We start from the raw sequence: 18,012 nt of genomic DNA, 5'->3' as shown, positions 1-18,012 counted from the left end.
CTCTTTTTAAGTAATCTTCTTCCCCTACTGCTCCTGAACATACACTATGGTTAGAACCAGTTGTCTTATACCCTGGTGGCGAGTGCTTCCACTGAATTGTAAAATTTCATGAGGTAAGTACCCTGTGCTAATCCCAGAATGTGGCCTAGAACCATGGCACAAAACAGGAACTCGGCATATACCAGCTGAATAAAGGGGTAGGTAAAATACAGATCCAAGGTGACTTTTCAAGGAAAACTATAATGTCTTTTTAATGTGTAGTGATGTGGCTCCTCTAATATGAGAGAAGAGAAGGGGAGGAGAAACCATTTAAAATAAAAACTTTAACATGTTATTGTTGGCCACCTGGGCCTCTGTCAGAGGGTGGGAGAACTCTCTGGAAAGTAAAATAAATAGAAAAGGAGTATGTTTACGGAACAGAAATGATTACCTTCTGTCAGGAGCCACAGTTCAACCAGAGGCCTGGCTGAGTTGTTTGCCCAAGTCTTAAATGTTTGCCAGAAGGCTGCATTAATGAACAGAATTCTGTAAATCAATAGTTACATTTTATGTCTTAATTAAGCACTTAAAAATTCAAGGTACATGAATTTTTTTCTGAGCTATTTACAAAGCCTATTTTAATCTTTGATTTTAAAAAATGAATAATCTCTTTCCCAGAGATAAGTTTTTTACCTTTTTCCCCAAGCGGCTATTTTAGTAATATTTGCTCTAACACTATAATGAAATCTGTCAGGACTGGGAAGATGAGCACTTCACTGCAGCTGAAAAACTGGAGTACGTTTGACAATTTTTGATTAACACTAATAGGAATAGTGCCTCAAATTAAAATAATTAAGACAACAAAAATAAATTATTCTTCGTAGATCAGTCTCGCAAATTGAGGAATGGTGATAAAGAAACAGCACAGAGAAGCTCTTGGACTTTAAGTGAAAAGAGAAACTAAGGGGAACTAGGACCTGCCATACTGCCTCCTACCCGGACAGCGCCAGCACCAGAGCATGAAAGAAAACTCCCTTTAAAATTCACTGGACAATTTTTATGAACTCTGTTTGTGTGTGTGGGAAAAAATAATCAGTCAAATCAAACATACGGTATCTTTGGAAAATTTAATTTGGACCATATTTTCTTTCTCTTGCTGAAAACACCCAACACTTCCATACATTCTGGGTTCCGCAGCTCACAGAAGGGCAGCGTTCTCCTGCAGTGACACGCTGTACCAACTCTCTACAGAAAGACCAGACATTTCCCAACAGTGTTTCTGAGTGTTTCCTTACAAACGCTTTAAAAGTTCCTAATAGTAAGTGGCAAGTAAAACAAAGTAAGGCTGTATCTTCTCCCGTTTCCCCTTTTGGGGTGCTGCAGGTCGGAGGAACAAGGAAGACTTGTCACATCAGTGTTGGCACCCGGGACTGCTGCTGGTCCCCCAGGGCACCCACCTCACTGCGGCCCTGAGGCAGCCCTGCGCCTGAGGAGCCTGGGATGGGTGAGTGGGAACAGCCGCTCTGCATCATGGGTCTAGCCACCTCGGTCTTCTTGGTGCCCCTGGGCCTCTGGAGGAACAAAGGAACTAGGACCAAATCCTGACCCGAGGTCTCCCACCTGGCACTGCAGTACCACAGGTTCACTTCTGAGGCCTTACAATGAGTAAAGACTAAATGTAATTATTGAACATAAAATGAGAAAAAATACCTTTACTAATTATGATATCAAATTACTAGAATAAAAATAAAAGCATTCATTTGATAAAACATGTTTTCTATGTCAGATGAAAGCAACTCTCTTGCAAGGTAATCTAGTAATGTGTATTTGTCCCTATTTATATAGTTTTGCCTGGTGCACTCATTTCTTTCATTGCATCCGAACAGCTTTGTCATTTCTCAAACTAGTAGTGTCATTAGCTTAAAAAAGAGATAAGGCAGCCAAATTTTACTAATTTTGGTTGCAGAAAAACATCTCAGACATTAACTTTCATCTTCGCAAACATTAAGAGCACATGATTAAAGGTAATCAAATAGTTTCTTCTCTTATCAGGAAACTAAGCAGCTATACCATCAAATCTATCTCTAGTACACACAGGGCCCCTCATAAATATAAAATTAAATTCTTTTGAGGAATAGTTCTGTGGTTTTAGTTATGTGGGATTTACATTCAGTCACTGCATTCTGTAGTAAAAAAAAAGTGTGGTCTTTGCTTCTGTTCACACACAGGCTCTCCCTGTGTCTCAGCAGGCGCTCACAGATGGCAGGTGGGGTCCCTGGCTGGCTGCAGGAGCGGGGCAGCCAGAGTCCTGTGCTCTCAGAAGCCCTGCAGGAACTCCTGGAGCTGGGTGACGATCTCCGTGTCCACCGTTTCCATGAGGGACTGGAAGCCCTGCTCGCCCAGGAGTTCCTGCTGTGCCTTGAGCTTCTCGTAGGTGAACTGCTGCAAGGACACAGAGTGCACCGGGTCCTTCAGGGCCAGCTGTGGGACAGAGAGGACCACACTGTGTCAAACAAAGGGCAAAACAGTCCCTCTTACACGTGCCTGTCTAAAATTCTTCATAACCTCTCCCACAGCAACACACTGCCCCTGCCTCCCTGCTTACAAGAGACCCCCAAACAGCCTCATTATGGAAATGTTTGTCAAATGAAATTCACTTGGTTTGTCTAACCTCAGGAACTAGGGCCTCTGAGCATGGAGTTGCATGATTAGCCCAATCTCTCAACAACTAAGGTTTCATCCATGTAAAGACTCAAAACCTGGTAGAAAGGACCCTAAAAGGAATAGAACATGCTGAAGAGCCTTAAACACAATTGTCCAGGGTTTCTCTTAGGAAAGCCAGGTAGTCTACTGTGGCAGGACCACAGGAAATGCACCCCATTCTGGATTGCTATGCTGTTCACATTCACTATATGCTTCTGGTTTAAAATGAGAAATGAAAATAATAAACAACATAAATAATAAACAAAACAAACACATACTCTTTCCCTCCCATTGGCATATTTGAAAAACAAAAGAAATACAATTAAATTAAAAATAGCCCATCATTCCACTCTCTAAAGATAACAATCAACAGAAAACATTTTGTCCTCGGGTTGCGGGCTCCATCCCCAGTGTGGGGCATGCAAGAAGCAGCCAATCAATGATTCTCTCTCATCATTGATGTTTCTATCTCTCGCGTCCTCTTGGAAATCAATAAAAATATAATAAAAATAAACCTCTTCAAAACAGGAACTTCCTTATGTAAGACAATGCTTTGAAAGAATAAGGGAAAAGTGGGAATGAAAATAGGAAAAACTGCCAAGAAGACAGTCTAAGGGTCACTGGAATGATATCTAAGTTACTGAAAAATAAGTTCTCCCAAACAGTCCACATCTTTCATCTATAAACATGAAGACTTTAGCCCTAACCAGTTTGGCTCAGTGGATAGAGCATCGGCCTGCGGACTCAAGGGTCCCGGGTTCGATTCCGGTCAAGGGCATGGTTGCAGGCACATCCCCAGTGGGGAGTGTGCAGGAGGCAGCTGATCGATGTTTCTCTCTCATCGATGTTTCTAACTCTCTATCCCTCTCCCTTCCTCTCTGTAAAAAATCAATAAAATATATTAAAAAAAAACAAACAAACCATGAAGACTTTATTTACTCTGAATCAATGCTACACTGCTGAAGTTTCCAAGGGACCAGTAGCAGACTTGCTGAACTCTTCCTGATTAAGGTTTCTGGTAACAATGCAAGTAAATAATGAAGAAATAATGAGGCTGCCTGCTTTGTCATACTCAAGAACAATACTGATGTCAGTAGGCAATTAATCTGAAATCTCAACTAAAAACAAAAACCAGAAGCCATTGCTTCATTTAATTCCAAGGGCATTTTCAAGATAATTTTCTTTCCAGTATCTTTTGATTACTATTATGTGGCTACTGTGAAAGATCTTAACCTCTGGATCTCAAACTATATTTTATTAATATTTTAGCCCTACAACAGAAAGAACTGCTATCCCAGGAGGCTGCCTGGTTATCAATTTGAGTCTTCATTACACCTCAGTTGGATTATTTAAATTCATTCTTTCCTATCCTCTTGGATTGTTTTAATGTCACTTGCAACTCTGCAGGTTGTAAGAGCTAAATTAATCACTGAAACTGTGTATTTCTAAATTTGGGGAAGGTTAACATTGCTTTTGATGGTCTCAGTTGTAAGGAAAGTTATATTAAATCTACCATTTGAAATGTTCACTACTTTTTATAAAAGTAGCCTTAGTTAGTTGTGTGTCCGATGCCAGCCTTTTGTATGTTTCATCATCACCAGAAGACAGGTTCTGTGAGCAGATATTCAAGCTCACAGAGGAAATACTAATTACAAAGATCAATGCTTTGTACATGATACTCTATTGCCATTGTGTGTCAATGTTCCTCTTTATCACTCTCTCCCCTCCTTCTCCCTCCCTTCCACTCTCTTTAGAAATCAATAGGAAAAATATCCTCAGGTGAGCTTTTTTTTAAAAAAAATTCAAGATTACAAATAATTTTAAAGGAAAGATATTTTATCCCTAGCCGGTTTGGCTCAGTAGGTAGAGCGTCGGCCTGAGGACTGAAGGGTCCTGGGTTCAATTCCAGTCAAGGGCATGTACTCGGTTACAGGCTCAATCCCCAGCCCTGGTCGGGGCACTTGCAAGGAGGCAACCAATCGATGTGTCTCTGTCACATCAATGTGTCTCTCACATAGATGTTTCTCTCTCTCTGTCTCTCCCCCTCCATTCCACTCACTCTAAAAATTAATGAAAAATACCCTCATGTGAGGATTTTTTAAAAAAAAAAGGAAAGATATTTTACATTTCCCATTCTTTATTCTTTTTTCTTATTATATTCCTATAGTAAGAAGTAATAGTTTTCTAAACAATTTAGCAATTAATTCAAAGGCATTTCTATAAAAGTGTATGATGTATATCCAAAAAAATTCATTGCAAAAAATCCAAGAAATAACCTGGAATGAAACAACTTCAGTGAATCTCCTCAAAACAAAAGAATCAGCATTACAACTTAAACACGATTTGAGGGTCACGTGTTTTCTGTGCATAAAAGAACAAACCCTCTGCTCTGCTAAGATAATAAACAATTATTTCATATCAAGGAATAAAATTAATCTGTTTCAGGAATAAACTCCCAATTTCAAAACTCAGCTTACCGTAATTTTGCAATAAGGGATAGAGGAATGGACTAACAGATATTTTCAACCCTACAGAATATCTACACTAATAAAAGAGAAATATGTAAATTGGTCATTACTCTGCTACACCCACCAGCCAATCAGGACGAGTATGCAAATTAACCCAACAAAGATGGCAGCTGGAGCAGAGAAGCCAAGCCTCGCTGCGGGCCGGAGCGGAGAAGTCTAGCCTGTGTCCCGGGTGCCGGAGGAAAACTGGTGCCAGCAGCCAGGGGAAGGAAGGCCTATTGTGCGAATCTTCATGCAACGGGCCTCTAGTGACAATATATGGTTCCCCAAATTTTTAGAAGCTGCTTTTGTAACTTACCATTTTTTTCCTCTTATCCTGTTCTGTGGGTGGTTCTTCATCTTCTGTTGCTTTTGGTTCTTCAAGATGAGACATCAACATGCAGCTACAGTTTTAAAGAAACGTTTTGAATAAATTTTTAAGTTTTTAACATACTAAAAACAAATCCTCAAAATCACTGACAACATTAATGCCTCTATATACCAAAATGTGAGAAACAGCTAGATGAATTAGATTGAGTTAAAAAAATTTACAAAACAATATCTCACTTTAAAAAGGGCTACACCAAAAAAATTTAGAGCATTTTACTTCAGCATTTAAGGTAGTAAACTCTAAGATATTTATTTATAGGCAAAAGTTGAGCCATATATTACTTGGCAGTCAGGTGTATCCTTTATGTCTTTCTAAAAAATGATACTTACAAACACTTAATATTAACACTTTTTAGCACTAAATTTCATTTGTCTGTAGATTATTATACATGTTTCATAACAGTAGCAATAATTTAAAACATAACATAATTAAAGCTCTATTGATTATATGATGTATATCCAAAAAAATTCATTGCAAAAAATCCAAGAAATAACCTGGAATGAAACAACTTCAGTGAATCTCCTCAAAACAAAAGAATCAGCATTACAACTTAAACACGATTTGAGGGTCACGTGTTTTCTGTGCATAAAAGAACAAACCCTCTGCTCTGCTAAGATAATAAACAATTATTTCATATCAAGGAATAAAATTAATCTGTTTCAGGAATAAACTCCCAATTTCAAAACTCAGCTTACCGTAATTTTGCAATAAGGGATAGAGGAATGGACTAACAGATATTTTCAACCCTACAGAATATCTACACTAATAAAAGAGAAATATGTAAATTGGTCATTACTCTGCTACACCCACCAGCCAATCAGGACGAGTATGCAAATTAACCCAACAAAGATGGCAGCTGGAGCAGAGAAGCCAAGCCTCGCTGCGGGCCGGAGCGGAGAAGTCTAGCCTGTGTCCCGGGTGCCGGAGGAAAACTGGTGCCAGCAGCCAGGGGAAGGAAGGCCTATTGTGCGAATCTTCATGCAACGGGCCTCTAGTGACAATATATGGTTCCCCAAATTTTTAGAAGCTGCTTTTGTAACTTACCATTTTTTTCCTCTTATCCTGTTCTGTGGGTGGTTCTTCATCTTCTGTTGCTTTTGGTTCTTCAAGATGAGACATCAACATGCAGCTACAGTTTTAAAGAAACGTTTTGAATAAATTTTTAAGTTTTTAACATACTAAAAACAAATCCTCAAAATCACTGACAACATTAATGCCTCTATATACCAAAATGTGAGAAACAGCTAGATGAATTAGATTGAGTTAAAAAAATTTACAAAACAATATCTCACTTTAAAAAGGGCTACACCAAAAAAATTTAGAGCATTTTACTTCAGCATTTAAGGTAGTAAACTCTAAGATATTTATTTATAGGCAAAAGTTGAGCCATATATTACTTGGCAGTCAGGTGTATCCTTTATGTCTTTCTAAAAAATGATACTTACAAACACTTAATATTAACACTTTTTAGCACTAAATTTCATTTGTCTGTAGATTATTATACATGTTTCATAACAGTAGCAATAATTTAAAACATAACATAATTAAAGCTCTATTGATTATGTAACAATCAACTTTATGCTCCAAATGACATAACCCCTAGGATATAAGGAACTTGTCCCTGATGGCACCTGTGCCTGCAGGACAGTTATAAGTCATTTTGTTTTGAATCTCTGCACCACTGCTCTTCACCATTAGCAGAGATGACAGAAATGCAGTTTCCCACTTAGTCAACACTGGTGCCAGGGAGACCAGAAATGAATAGTGTCTAGTGAATCAAGTTGATGGGAACCAACCTCACTGTTTCCTAGTATAGAAGAGTGGAATTCAGTAATTAAACAGAGTCATAGGTCCCTAACTAATAAACTGCGGCAAAGAAAGCTTGGTTTCTCTTATATTTTGTAGTAAAGTTACATGCTAGACACATTTTATTTATATATGTTTAATAAGATTCAACAACATATATCTGCTTTTCAATATTTTTGAACAAAATATGATTCGAGCAGCAATCTTTCCCATGTGCTATAGATGGGAAAGTGGGCTCAATACATTACTGAGGAAACCTCAAGGTGGCCTGGAATCTCATAAAGCCCTGCTTATCATTACATGAAATGTGTCCTTTATCAACAGTAATAAGAGTAAAGTTGAAACAATTCTACTAACTACAAAAGGATACGATTGATTTTTAAAAAGAATTTCAAATTAATAACTATATAAATATGAGATTACCGGCATTCCTGATAACATAATTTTAACTATTCTCCCAAAGAATATAATTTTAACTATTCTCTTTTGAAACTAGTCAAGTATCATGTGACCCTCTAATATCTTAAAAGTGCCAGTGATGCTTACACCAGGCAAATACAAAAACAGGATGCTTGTCCATCTCCTTTACCCCATAACTTGCCTAAAAGCGGAAGAAACTTTTGTTGGAAAAAAACTAACCTATTAAAACATCTTTAAAAAGGAATTCATATGCTAAAATACACTTGAATTTTTTTTAAGTTAATGTCAAATCATAAAATAATAATTAAGATCAAAAAAGCTCAATTTAGAATTTCGCTATAACAAGATAAAGCTGATTTTAAAATAAACAAGACATAGTATAAGCAAAATAAATTTTTTTTCTTTATAGAAGACAAAATTAAAACAGTTGCTATACTGTTTTTATATGGTGATAGTGAACAAAACTCATGCAGGATATAATTAATTACCGTTCCCCCAAGTATTGTCAAGTGCAATTAATTAAATGATCCACCTACTCTTTATGTGTTCCTGTCTCAGGATCTTCCGTCATGACATCATGGAGGCCCTCCACTGCAATGTTTATAATTCCACAGAATTTATCTTGGATAACACTAGAATAAAAGGAGAGCAAAACAGGATAAAGTGAAGTATTTCAATAGGTGTTCTTTTTTTCTAATTATCCTCTTCAACATGAACAGAAATTTTAGTTCTAAAATTCAAAGAAAATTTTCAGAATATATTTCTTAAAGCAGACATTTTATCTTGTACATATATTAAAACTTCTCTTTCACTAGATTATTAGTGTGCTTCGATACTAGAAAGGTAGATTAGGTAGAAAAGAGATGCTTTATAATATTCTTTAACTTATTATAATAGTCTTGTGTTGATTTTCTAACTAAAAAGGTAAAGATACAAAAATGTTAAAGATTAAAAATCTCTACTCTCCTAAAGACACTATCAAGAAAAAGAAAAGCCATAGACTAGGAAAAAACATTTGTAAAACATGTATTTGATCAAAGACTTGGAACCAGAATATATAAAAAACTGAAAACTCAATAAGACAAATAACTCAATTTTAAAATGGGTAATATTTGAACAGAGATTCTGCCAAAGAATATATACTATATAATAAAAGCCTAATATGCTGTGTCTGGTTGTCCAGTCGGCTTTTCAACTAATCAAAGCATAATATGCTAAGGCCACTCAACCATCGCGATGATGTACACTGACCACCAGGGGCCAGACAGTCGACCGGTCAACCAGTCGCTATGACATGCACTGACCACCAGGGGCAAACACTCCAACTAGAAGGTTAGCTTGCTGCTGGGGTCCAGCCGATTGGGACTGAGTGAGATGGGCTGAACACGCCTTGGAGCACTCCCATGGTCTCTCCCTGGCTGGCCAACCTCCGCCATCTCTCCCGGCCCCGATCATGCACCAGTAGGGTCCCTCAGCCTGGCCTGTGCCCTCTTGCAATCCAGGACCCTTTGGGGGATGTTGCAGAGCCGGTTTCGGCCCAATCCCGCAGGCCAGGCCGAGGGACCCCATTGGTGCACGAATTCGTGCCACCGGGCCTCTAGTATGTATATAATATATATAGATGTCATATATCAGTAACTAAAAAGATGTTCTATGTCATTAGTTATCTGAGAAATGCAAATTAAAACCACAATGAGAATAATAATAATAAAACCACAATGAGATTTTAATAAAAGTAAAGTAAAGAAGACTGACATAATTTGAGTCCTCGAAAGTCTGAGAAACAACAGGACCTCTCATACATTGTCAGTAAGAATAAAAAATGGCACATTCATTTTGGAAGACACATTGGCAATTTTTATGGAGTTAAGCACACTCCATTATAACCAAGCAACCCCATTCCCAGGTATTTACCCAAGACCAAAACAAGTACCCTTAGATCTGTATGTGAATATCTATAGTAGCTTCATTCATTAAAATCCAAAACTGCAAATGATCCAAATATCTATCAATTAGTGAATGGATAAACAAACTGTGGAACACTAATTCACTGGAAGAGTACTCAGCAATAGAAAGGAACAAACTACAGATACATGAAACAACTTGGATAAGTCTCAAAAACATTACACTAAGAAATAAAATAGACTCAAAAGGCTACACATTGTATGACTCCATTTACGTGACTTTCCAAAAAGGCAAAATTATCTATTTGGTCAGTGGCTGCCAGGCAAAAAACAAAGGGGAACTTTTTGGCGTGATGGGAATATTCTAAACTTTGGTAGTGATTACATTTGCTAAAATTATGCTTAAAAGGTTTTACTACAGGTAAACTATACATTAATAAACCTGACTTTTATCCACTGGCACACTAAATTAAAGTATTTGAGTTTAAAACCAACTGAATAAATTACAACTTTTGTCTCCAGGGAACTTATAGTATCATTTCTATCAGGGACACAGTGTTCTCATACTGCACTAACATGCATACCTAATTTTTAAAATGTTCAGTAAAGTAGTTCCCAAAGTCATCACACTTTGGGCCACATTCCCACCTTTGTAAAGTCAAAACTATTTGTCTATACATTCAAATGTGATCTGATTTTAGAAAACAAAATCACCACACGAGCAAACAATAACCAGTTGATATCATTCTAATACATTGTAATCTTCATGTAAAACTCTAGTGTAGGAGTATATATTCTTGATGTTAATATATGTCCTTTATAAAAGACTAAAAAATCTCTAAAGAAACAAACATATGGTCTACCTTATTAGGACTTATTGAGAAACATTGAAATAAAAATTTAAAAACCAAAACTTTTCACTAGAAGTTCAGCTACTAACTGTGCAATCCTACTGAAGTTAACTATTTCTTGAGGTGTTGGTCTCCCTGTCTGTAAAATGAAGGCTGGAGTCGGCGATGGCAAACACATGGGAGGAAATAAAGCCATTTCCCCCTCTCACTGCAAAGCACTTCACCACTAATCCACCCAGCATGCTAAGCAGGCAGGGCCTGAGATTCCTGTTGCACATCGGGCACTCTATCAACCACTGATCTCAATTAGCTGGAAAAGACAAAAGCCCTCTAAACTACAGCTTCCAAGGCTCTTTACAGGGCTGGTGTCAATATTATTTAGGAAGAATCCACTCAGGCAGCTGCCTTCTCAGTACTCACATCACCTCCAAGCACCAAGAAATTTCACAGGAAATCACTGGAATTTCTGAATACTGTGTGTTTTCTCAAAGGATTCATTGTGAATTTTCCTAACACATACTTAACAACTGGAGAATGACTGTGGTCTGCTATGTGGGTGAATGTGAATTATAAGAAAGTATATTAGAGAGAGATAAAAATGGTATAATTTGACAGCCAGCTCATTTGATTATGTCTTTTACATCAAATGATCATATTGATCAATGTTGGTACTACCAGCACGAGCACATGTTTTTGAAGAGAAGGTAAGAAGTTATATCTTTGTTATATCTATATATATAAAAGCCTAAGCAACCGTTATGACCGAACAACTGGTCAACCAGTAGCTGGCCAGCCTCCCATGGCCCTGCTCCCCCCAGATCCCCCGATGGCCAACCTCCAGCGGTCTCTCCCCCTGGCCAGCTGGCCCCCCGATAGGCCTTGATCGCCAGCCAGGCCGAGGGACCCCATCCGTGCATGAATTCGTGCACTGGGCCTCTAGTATAATTATAAAAAAGTAATTAGCAATATGCTGAATTTATAAATGATGCAGCAATTCTAGAGCATTAGGCTTCAAGTTGGACATGACCATTTATAAGACACAGCCTTCAAGGCTAAGAACAGATTTTGATAGACTGCAGCATAGTAGATAAAATAAACTTTGCCCAATTCTTGCCAAAAGCAGTAACTTCACCCCTTTCTCATAAATGATGAGGTTGTTAGATGACACTGCTGGGACCAGAATAAACCTTGTAAAGTTCTGAGGCAAATCTAATGAGTTCAGAAACTTGAGATTTCTAGAAAGCCAAAAGATAAGAATTAGTGAATGATGACCCAAAAAAGGTGTTAAAACATTAGAATAAAGAATGGATAATGAGCCCTAACAGGTTTGGCTCAGTGGATAGAGCACCAGCCCATGGACTGAAGGGTTCTGGGTTCGATTCCGATCATGAGCACGTACCTTGGTTGCAGGCTCAATCCTAGGCCCTGGTCGGGCACATGTGGGAGGTAACCAGTTGATGTGTCTCTCACATCGGTCTTTCTCTGTCTCTCCCTCTCCTTTCCACTCTCTCTAAAAATCAATGGAAAAATATCCTCGGGTGAGGATTAACAACAACAACAAAAGAATGGATAATGATATTCACAGAAGCAGAATGGACACAGGCCAGACAATGGTCTGCTCAGCCTGTCCATGCTCTTCAGGAAGAAAACTATAGCCCTGGCCCATGCTTACTCAGACTTAGAGAAGTCAGTCATGTGATCACTGGAGTTTACCCTCCCCTTCCCTCCTCTGCCTCCAACTGGATTTCCAGCTCTACAAAGTGACAGGCTTGGAAGAAGGCTGTGTAGTAGGGATAAAGGAAGGGAGGTAAGGCAGCCTCAGTCAGTTGGTCCGTCAGTCATTCTTTTCATTGGAGTGTGACATGCTGCACAGAAAAGGTCACAAGAGGCAGATATCTAGCTGGAGTTTGGGGGGTGAAGTCCAGTAGACAGGAGACACCATGCTCACCCTGGAGTACCTAGTAAGTGCCAGAGGGGAGGAGGCACAGACTTCAGTTCAGAAAGGGGGGAAATGACTATGGCCTGGAGAGGAAAAGCATGGGAGCTGGCTTTGAATGGGAAGAGTTGATTCTAGAAAAGGAGGACTGAAGAAAAAGAGTGGAAAGGAAGGAGCCATATTCTGGGTTGAGTAAAAGGAGAAGTTAGACAATGATTATCTTCAAGGCATTCAAGTTCAAAAAAAAAAAAAAAAAACCAAAAGGATGTATCTCAATTACCACTCACTTAGCACTTTGGCAAAAGTACCCCTCAAAAGCCACAAGAGGCTTGTACTTTCCTGGCATATAGAACACATATTTAAAGAAAATAAGCATTAAGAAGTTATATATTCTTGTTATACTTTTTGTAAGTATTATAAAAGTGTTCCCTCCAAATGTGTAAATATAACATTTCAAAATGAAGCCTTTAAAAATCTATTTCTTGCCCTGACCGGTTTGGCTCAGTGGATAGAGCGTCAGCCTGCGGACTGAAGGGTCCCAGGTTCGATTCCAGTCAAGGGCATGTACCTTGGTTGCGGGCACATCCCCAGGAGGGGGTGTGCAGGAGGTGGCTCATCGATGTTTCTCTCTCATCAATGTTTCTAACTTTCTATCCCTCTCCCTTCCTTTCTGTAAAAAAATCAATAAAAGATATATTTTTTAAAAATCTATTTCTATTAGGCAGTATTCAATATGAAGTGTTGAATATTAGCCTTTGCTTCATTATTCACAATACTCTCAACCTTGTCTTTTATAAATTAAGAATCAACCTTGTTTTTTATAATATACAACTTTTCTGTATAAAATGCTTTAAAATGTGATTAGACAATTAAAATGAACCAGTCAAAAGAGAGCTATAAACCCTCAAAGGAATGAAATGAAAATAGTTTTGGAGGAAAAAGGGGAAATGATAAAAGGCAAGTACTCAGATAATCTCATTTTCACTATCTGTTTAAACACAAGATATTACTTTCTTTTGTATTTTCTTTTGAAAAACACTGCAAGTGTTTTGTTTCATATGTGTTATTGGGGTTATGAGTAATATTTTATTAGAATTCTTCTCGGTGTATCATCCTCTAATTGTCCTCTCATGCACATTCATTCAAATCCGTTGTCGGGTATAATGTGGAAAAGTGAAGGTAGCCAGATAAACCCTGTAATTTTATATTTCACTCAGTTCTTAACATCTCAAACCAGTGCTCAGTAAGTAAGATTTCACATTAACTAGGACATAGCAATTTAGTCCTGAAAAGATTAGTTAAATTCTATGCTAGCCTCTACAATACAGTAAAAAAAAACCACACAAACAAACAAAAAAACCAAAACAAAACAAAAACACACACACAAAAAAAACCAACTGTGATTACTGAATATCCTAGACAAAATTTAATACAGGAGGTGTATTAATACCAATTAATGTATAAAGAAAGATGTGATTAGAAAAAGTGGTCATATTATCCAGGCCAACCTTTTTTAATGAATAGCTCACCAGAGTTAAGTTCATTCATTTTAGTCAACATTTTATGAGCCCACAAAATGTGTCAACCATCACTATAGGCCTTGGGGATAATACAGACAGACGGCCACCCTCAGAGAACTCAGAAACTCGAGGAAGCTTAAAGTCTAGGGCACATAGTTTCGAATGGATACAGGGAAGTGTATTGCACTTTTGAGTGCTACCTGTTGTATGATTTAGAGGGAAAAACTGAGGAAAGCACTGTGCAACCTAAGGAGCAGATTATGAACTAATAGACTGCAAGAAGGACAAAGGAATTAAACAACAAATGGGATTTTCTTTCTTTGTTTTAAATCACTATGCTATTCTGAATAGTTAACTGTCTTTTCTAGTTTTTACAGGTATTTCTGACTCATTAACTGGCACTTATCTGAAGTCAGGGAATCCTGTCACCTGGCTCATGCTAAAGAAGCACAGGCCAATTATTATTCTCTAACTCTCATCTCTGGCCCCCAGAGACGTGGGATCTTAGAATTTCCAAGTTAACTCATCTTTCATTGATTGCATTAGAATAGATGCTCCTCCTAAAGAACCCCCAATTTTGATATAAACTTAATTTTCATTTCACAATGTTAAATGGGATCCAACTGATTGTTTCCTTATTACTGAGGGCTTCAAGGAGGCAAATGGGTGCTTTCTGCTCCAGTCTCTTAAGTTTCATTCTTTCTCCTTGACTTAAGAACTTTCAAGGGCTATCATGAACCTCTGCAATCTCTATCGAACCCACCGCTCCAAAGGTACATTGCATTACTCTTCCTTCGAGCTTTCAACCCGTTAAGTCAGCACCACCTGGATGTAATAGTTCCAGACTCCTCCATCTGCTTACTCCCCTCCTGCTCCTCCAATGTTCTCCCTCCATTTCCTGTTCACCTTCATTCACCCTTTTTTCGTGAGGCCTTCCCTGACCACTTTAATTGAGCACTCTGTCCTTTGAATGTCCAGTAGCCTAAAACCCCTGCACTATCCATTTGGCATGCAACTAATGGGGCATCATCTTTTATACTATCTTCTCCTAAAGGGTTTCTCCTAATGTCCTTTAATTCTTCATACCTGCTCTCCTTAAGATTATAAGTAACATGAGGAAGAGCCTATATGTTATATCAACATTTTTATGTTTCATAGATTACCATTATGCATAATGTGAACACTCAATAAATAATCATGGGAATTAATGATCCCCGAAGTCCTCACTCATTTTCTTTTCAGAATATTTTTACTTATTTCTTTTTAAATTACAAGCATGGGTAGCTGAGTTGCAGATAACATATTACAGCTTATTACTCTATACTAGACATGAGGCAGAAAATGGAACAGAAAGTTAGCTGTGTTAGACTCTATTTCTGAAATAGTCATTTGAGAAAATGCAAGGAAAGTTTAACACACGGATAAGAGAAGAATAAATGTAAAAGAGGAGAATGAAAGTAAAATAGAAAAGGAAAAATATTAGTAACCAGAACATTTTCTTCCTTTTTATTTATCACAAACTCTTTTCCTTTTCTTATTTTATACACTTGGCCGATATACTATTAATTTACCTGCATAGACACAAGTTACAAAGACACTACAGAAAGAAGACAGGCCTTCTCAAAGATCTGCTAATTTTGTTTTTCAAGTATGTGGTAAGTGATGTTACACAAAGATTAAATAAATAGATGAGGACATGAAACACCATGCTTAGTAAGGAAAGACATTTGATCTTTTAAAACAATTTCACAGTTTCAGTAATCTGTCTTTTCAGTCAAATGCACATTAATCTTGACTTAGTATTTCCTAAAATTATGATATTTTAAGGCATTCTCTGGGTCTATAAAAACATCTATCTTTAAAGTATATGAATTGCAGAAACTTCATGCAAAATGATTTTTTCTTGCTTTATAAAAAGATGTACTTTAAGAAAATCCAACTTTCTTGTGCTTATTTACCGCCCTTAAAAAAACATGCAGGCTTAAAATTATTTCTGTTCTTTTGTATGATTATGATCCCAACCACAGGTGTTCAGAAAACAAAATGCCTTCAGAAAGATAAAGAAAAAAATTTAATCCCCACGGGCACATATAAATGAAATATTCCAATATTCATTTGGCTAGCCTAAATAATAAACTTAGGTTGAATGTAAACAGGACTTTAGTTTCTTTCTTCTTGTCCAAGTTTTATTAGTATTTATCTAGTGAGCATTTTACATTTTCATATTTATATAACTGATCCTTCATCATAAAGTATGTGCCTTAGATTATTTCTCTGTGATGGATTTACATATTTATATCACATCTCCATTTCCTTAGATGTAGAAGGAAAACAGTCATGCAGAAACAAAATTTTCAGTTACCTTTTCTAAACAGTTACATAATATAAAACTGCTGATTTACAGTGTTTCATAGTAGCAGGCCCAAGAAAGAAAGAAATCACTTTAGAATTTTCTCTGATCTAACCAGACCATAATTATACTACCTATACATCACACTTAATATTTGAAGTTACTCTCACATCATTATATCTTAAATATAGATCAGTGCAATTAGGGTAATTTAAGGAAAATTTTTAAGCACTAAAAGCTACAACCAAATAAAATATCCTCTTAACTATACTTTTCTACTTACATTATTTAACAGGATTTAGCAAAGAACAAGTTTATTGAAAGAAAATGGCAACAGAAGAAAGCCTTGATTTATCAGTCCTATTACAGAATTTCTACGACATGAGAAGCTACAAAAGTGGTGTCATTTACACTAAAATTAGTTTGCTTTGTTTTTCCCCCGCTAGATATTTTTCCAGGACCAAGGCTGCAAATACTTTTGTCACTTAAATGGAAACATATATCCTTTCTACAGGGCAATTCTCTACATGGTCATGGAAAAGTGTATTAATAAATCTAGTACCCCTGACAAATACTGGAAAGGAAATGGAATAAAAAAAATCAGACTGGAAATTCACTAAGTTATTTTAAAATGAAAATTGAATTTTTTACACTCAACAATGATCCTTACAAAGGCTTTTATATTATAAACCATTCCCCTAAATAACTTTTTTTAATGCACATACAAAAGGGGGGAAAGGTGATTATTAAGATAATAAAAAATAACTACAATCAACTATAAAAAGAAACTGCCATATTATGTGATTTTCAAGAGTAAGGCTGCTTTAAGAAAGAAACATTGCCAAATGAAGACATACTAAGGTTCCACTAAAAAAGGAGGTGATCAAAGACTGTATGGAACTATCTGGGGGCAAACATTCCATTAAAGAAGCCCAAGCAATGCTTGTTTTGCATGTTTATAGAATTCACTTGACAGATTGGTTCTTGTTTTGTAAAAAAAGTAAAAGAATTTACTAGGAATTTGGTAATTATGATATTGAGGCCTGACCTTTCCAATGTATATGTTGGACATTGTTGAAAACAAAGCTATGCAATAAATAATTACTGGGTAATCATGAATATATATATCTTCAGGAAAAATTTTATAAAGCCAGTGTGCTAATGTTATTAAAGTTATATGAAAAGGTTCTTGTGGCTTGGAATTAATTTCCTCAAAAGTGCTGTATGTCACAAAGCTCAGACCAAAATGAAAATAATGTGCTCTGGAAAACAGTGTTACATGATCAATCTCAATACCAGGTATCAAGCTGTATTACAAAGCCACTGTTCTCAAAACAGCTTGGTACTGGCACAAGAACAGACATATAGACCAATAGTATAGAATAGAGAACCCAGAAATCGACCCAAACCACTATGCTCAACATTTGACAGAGGAGGCAAGAACATACAATGGAGTCAAGACAGTCTCTTCAATAAATGGTGTTGGGAAAATTGGACAGATACATGCAAAAAAAATGAAACTAGACCACTAACTTACACCATACACAAAAATAAACTCAAAATGGATAAAGGACTTTAAACGTAATATGGGAAACCATAAAATTATTAGAGGAATCCACAGGCAGCAAAATCTCAGACATATGCC

General features: G+C 37.0%; 1 protein-coding gene across 2 annotated transcripts in view; it reads right to left on the bottom strand.

The window, feature by feature from the left end:
* Positions 1 to 1,087: 1,087 nt before the first annotated feature.
* The window catches only part of IPO11 (importin 11), a 129,632-nt gene continuing 112,707 nt past the window's right edge, over positions 1,088 to 18,012 (bottom strand). For both annotated transcript variants that reach the window (XM_005857926.2, XM_014548917.1), the window contains 3 exons: positions 8,343 to 8,438; positions 6,625 to 6,709; positions 1,088 to 2,460 (listed from right to left, as the gene is read on the bottom strand). In XM_005857926.2, the coding sequence (XP_005857988.1) occupies positions 2,296 to 2,460; positions 6,625 to 6,709; positions 8,343 to 8,438 (346 nt within the window). In that variant the 3' untranslated portion in view covers positions 1,088 to 2,295. The remainder of the gene's footprint in view (positions 2,461 to 6,624; positions 6,710 to 8,342; positions 8,439 to 18,012) is intronic.

Source organism: Myotis brandtii, unplaced genomic scaffold (assembly GCF_000412655.1).
Source record: "Myotis brandtii unplaced genomic scaffold, ASM41265v1 scaffold115, whole genome shotgun sequence".
NCBI classification, from domain to species: domain Eukaryota; kingdom Metazoa; phylum Chordata; class Mammalia; order Chiroptera; family Vespertilionidae; genus Myotis; species Myotis brandtii.
Note: the sequence above shows the minus strand (reverse complement) of the source record. Positions and strands in the feature narration are given on the sequence as shown.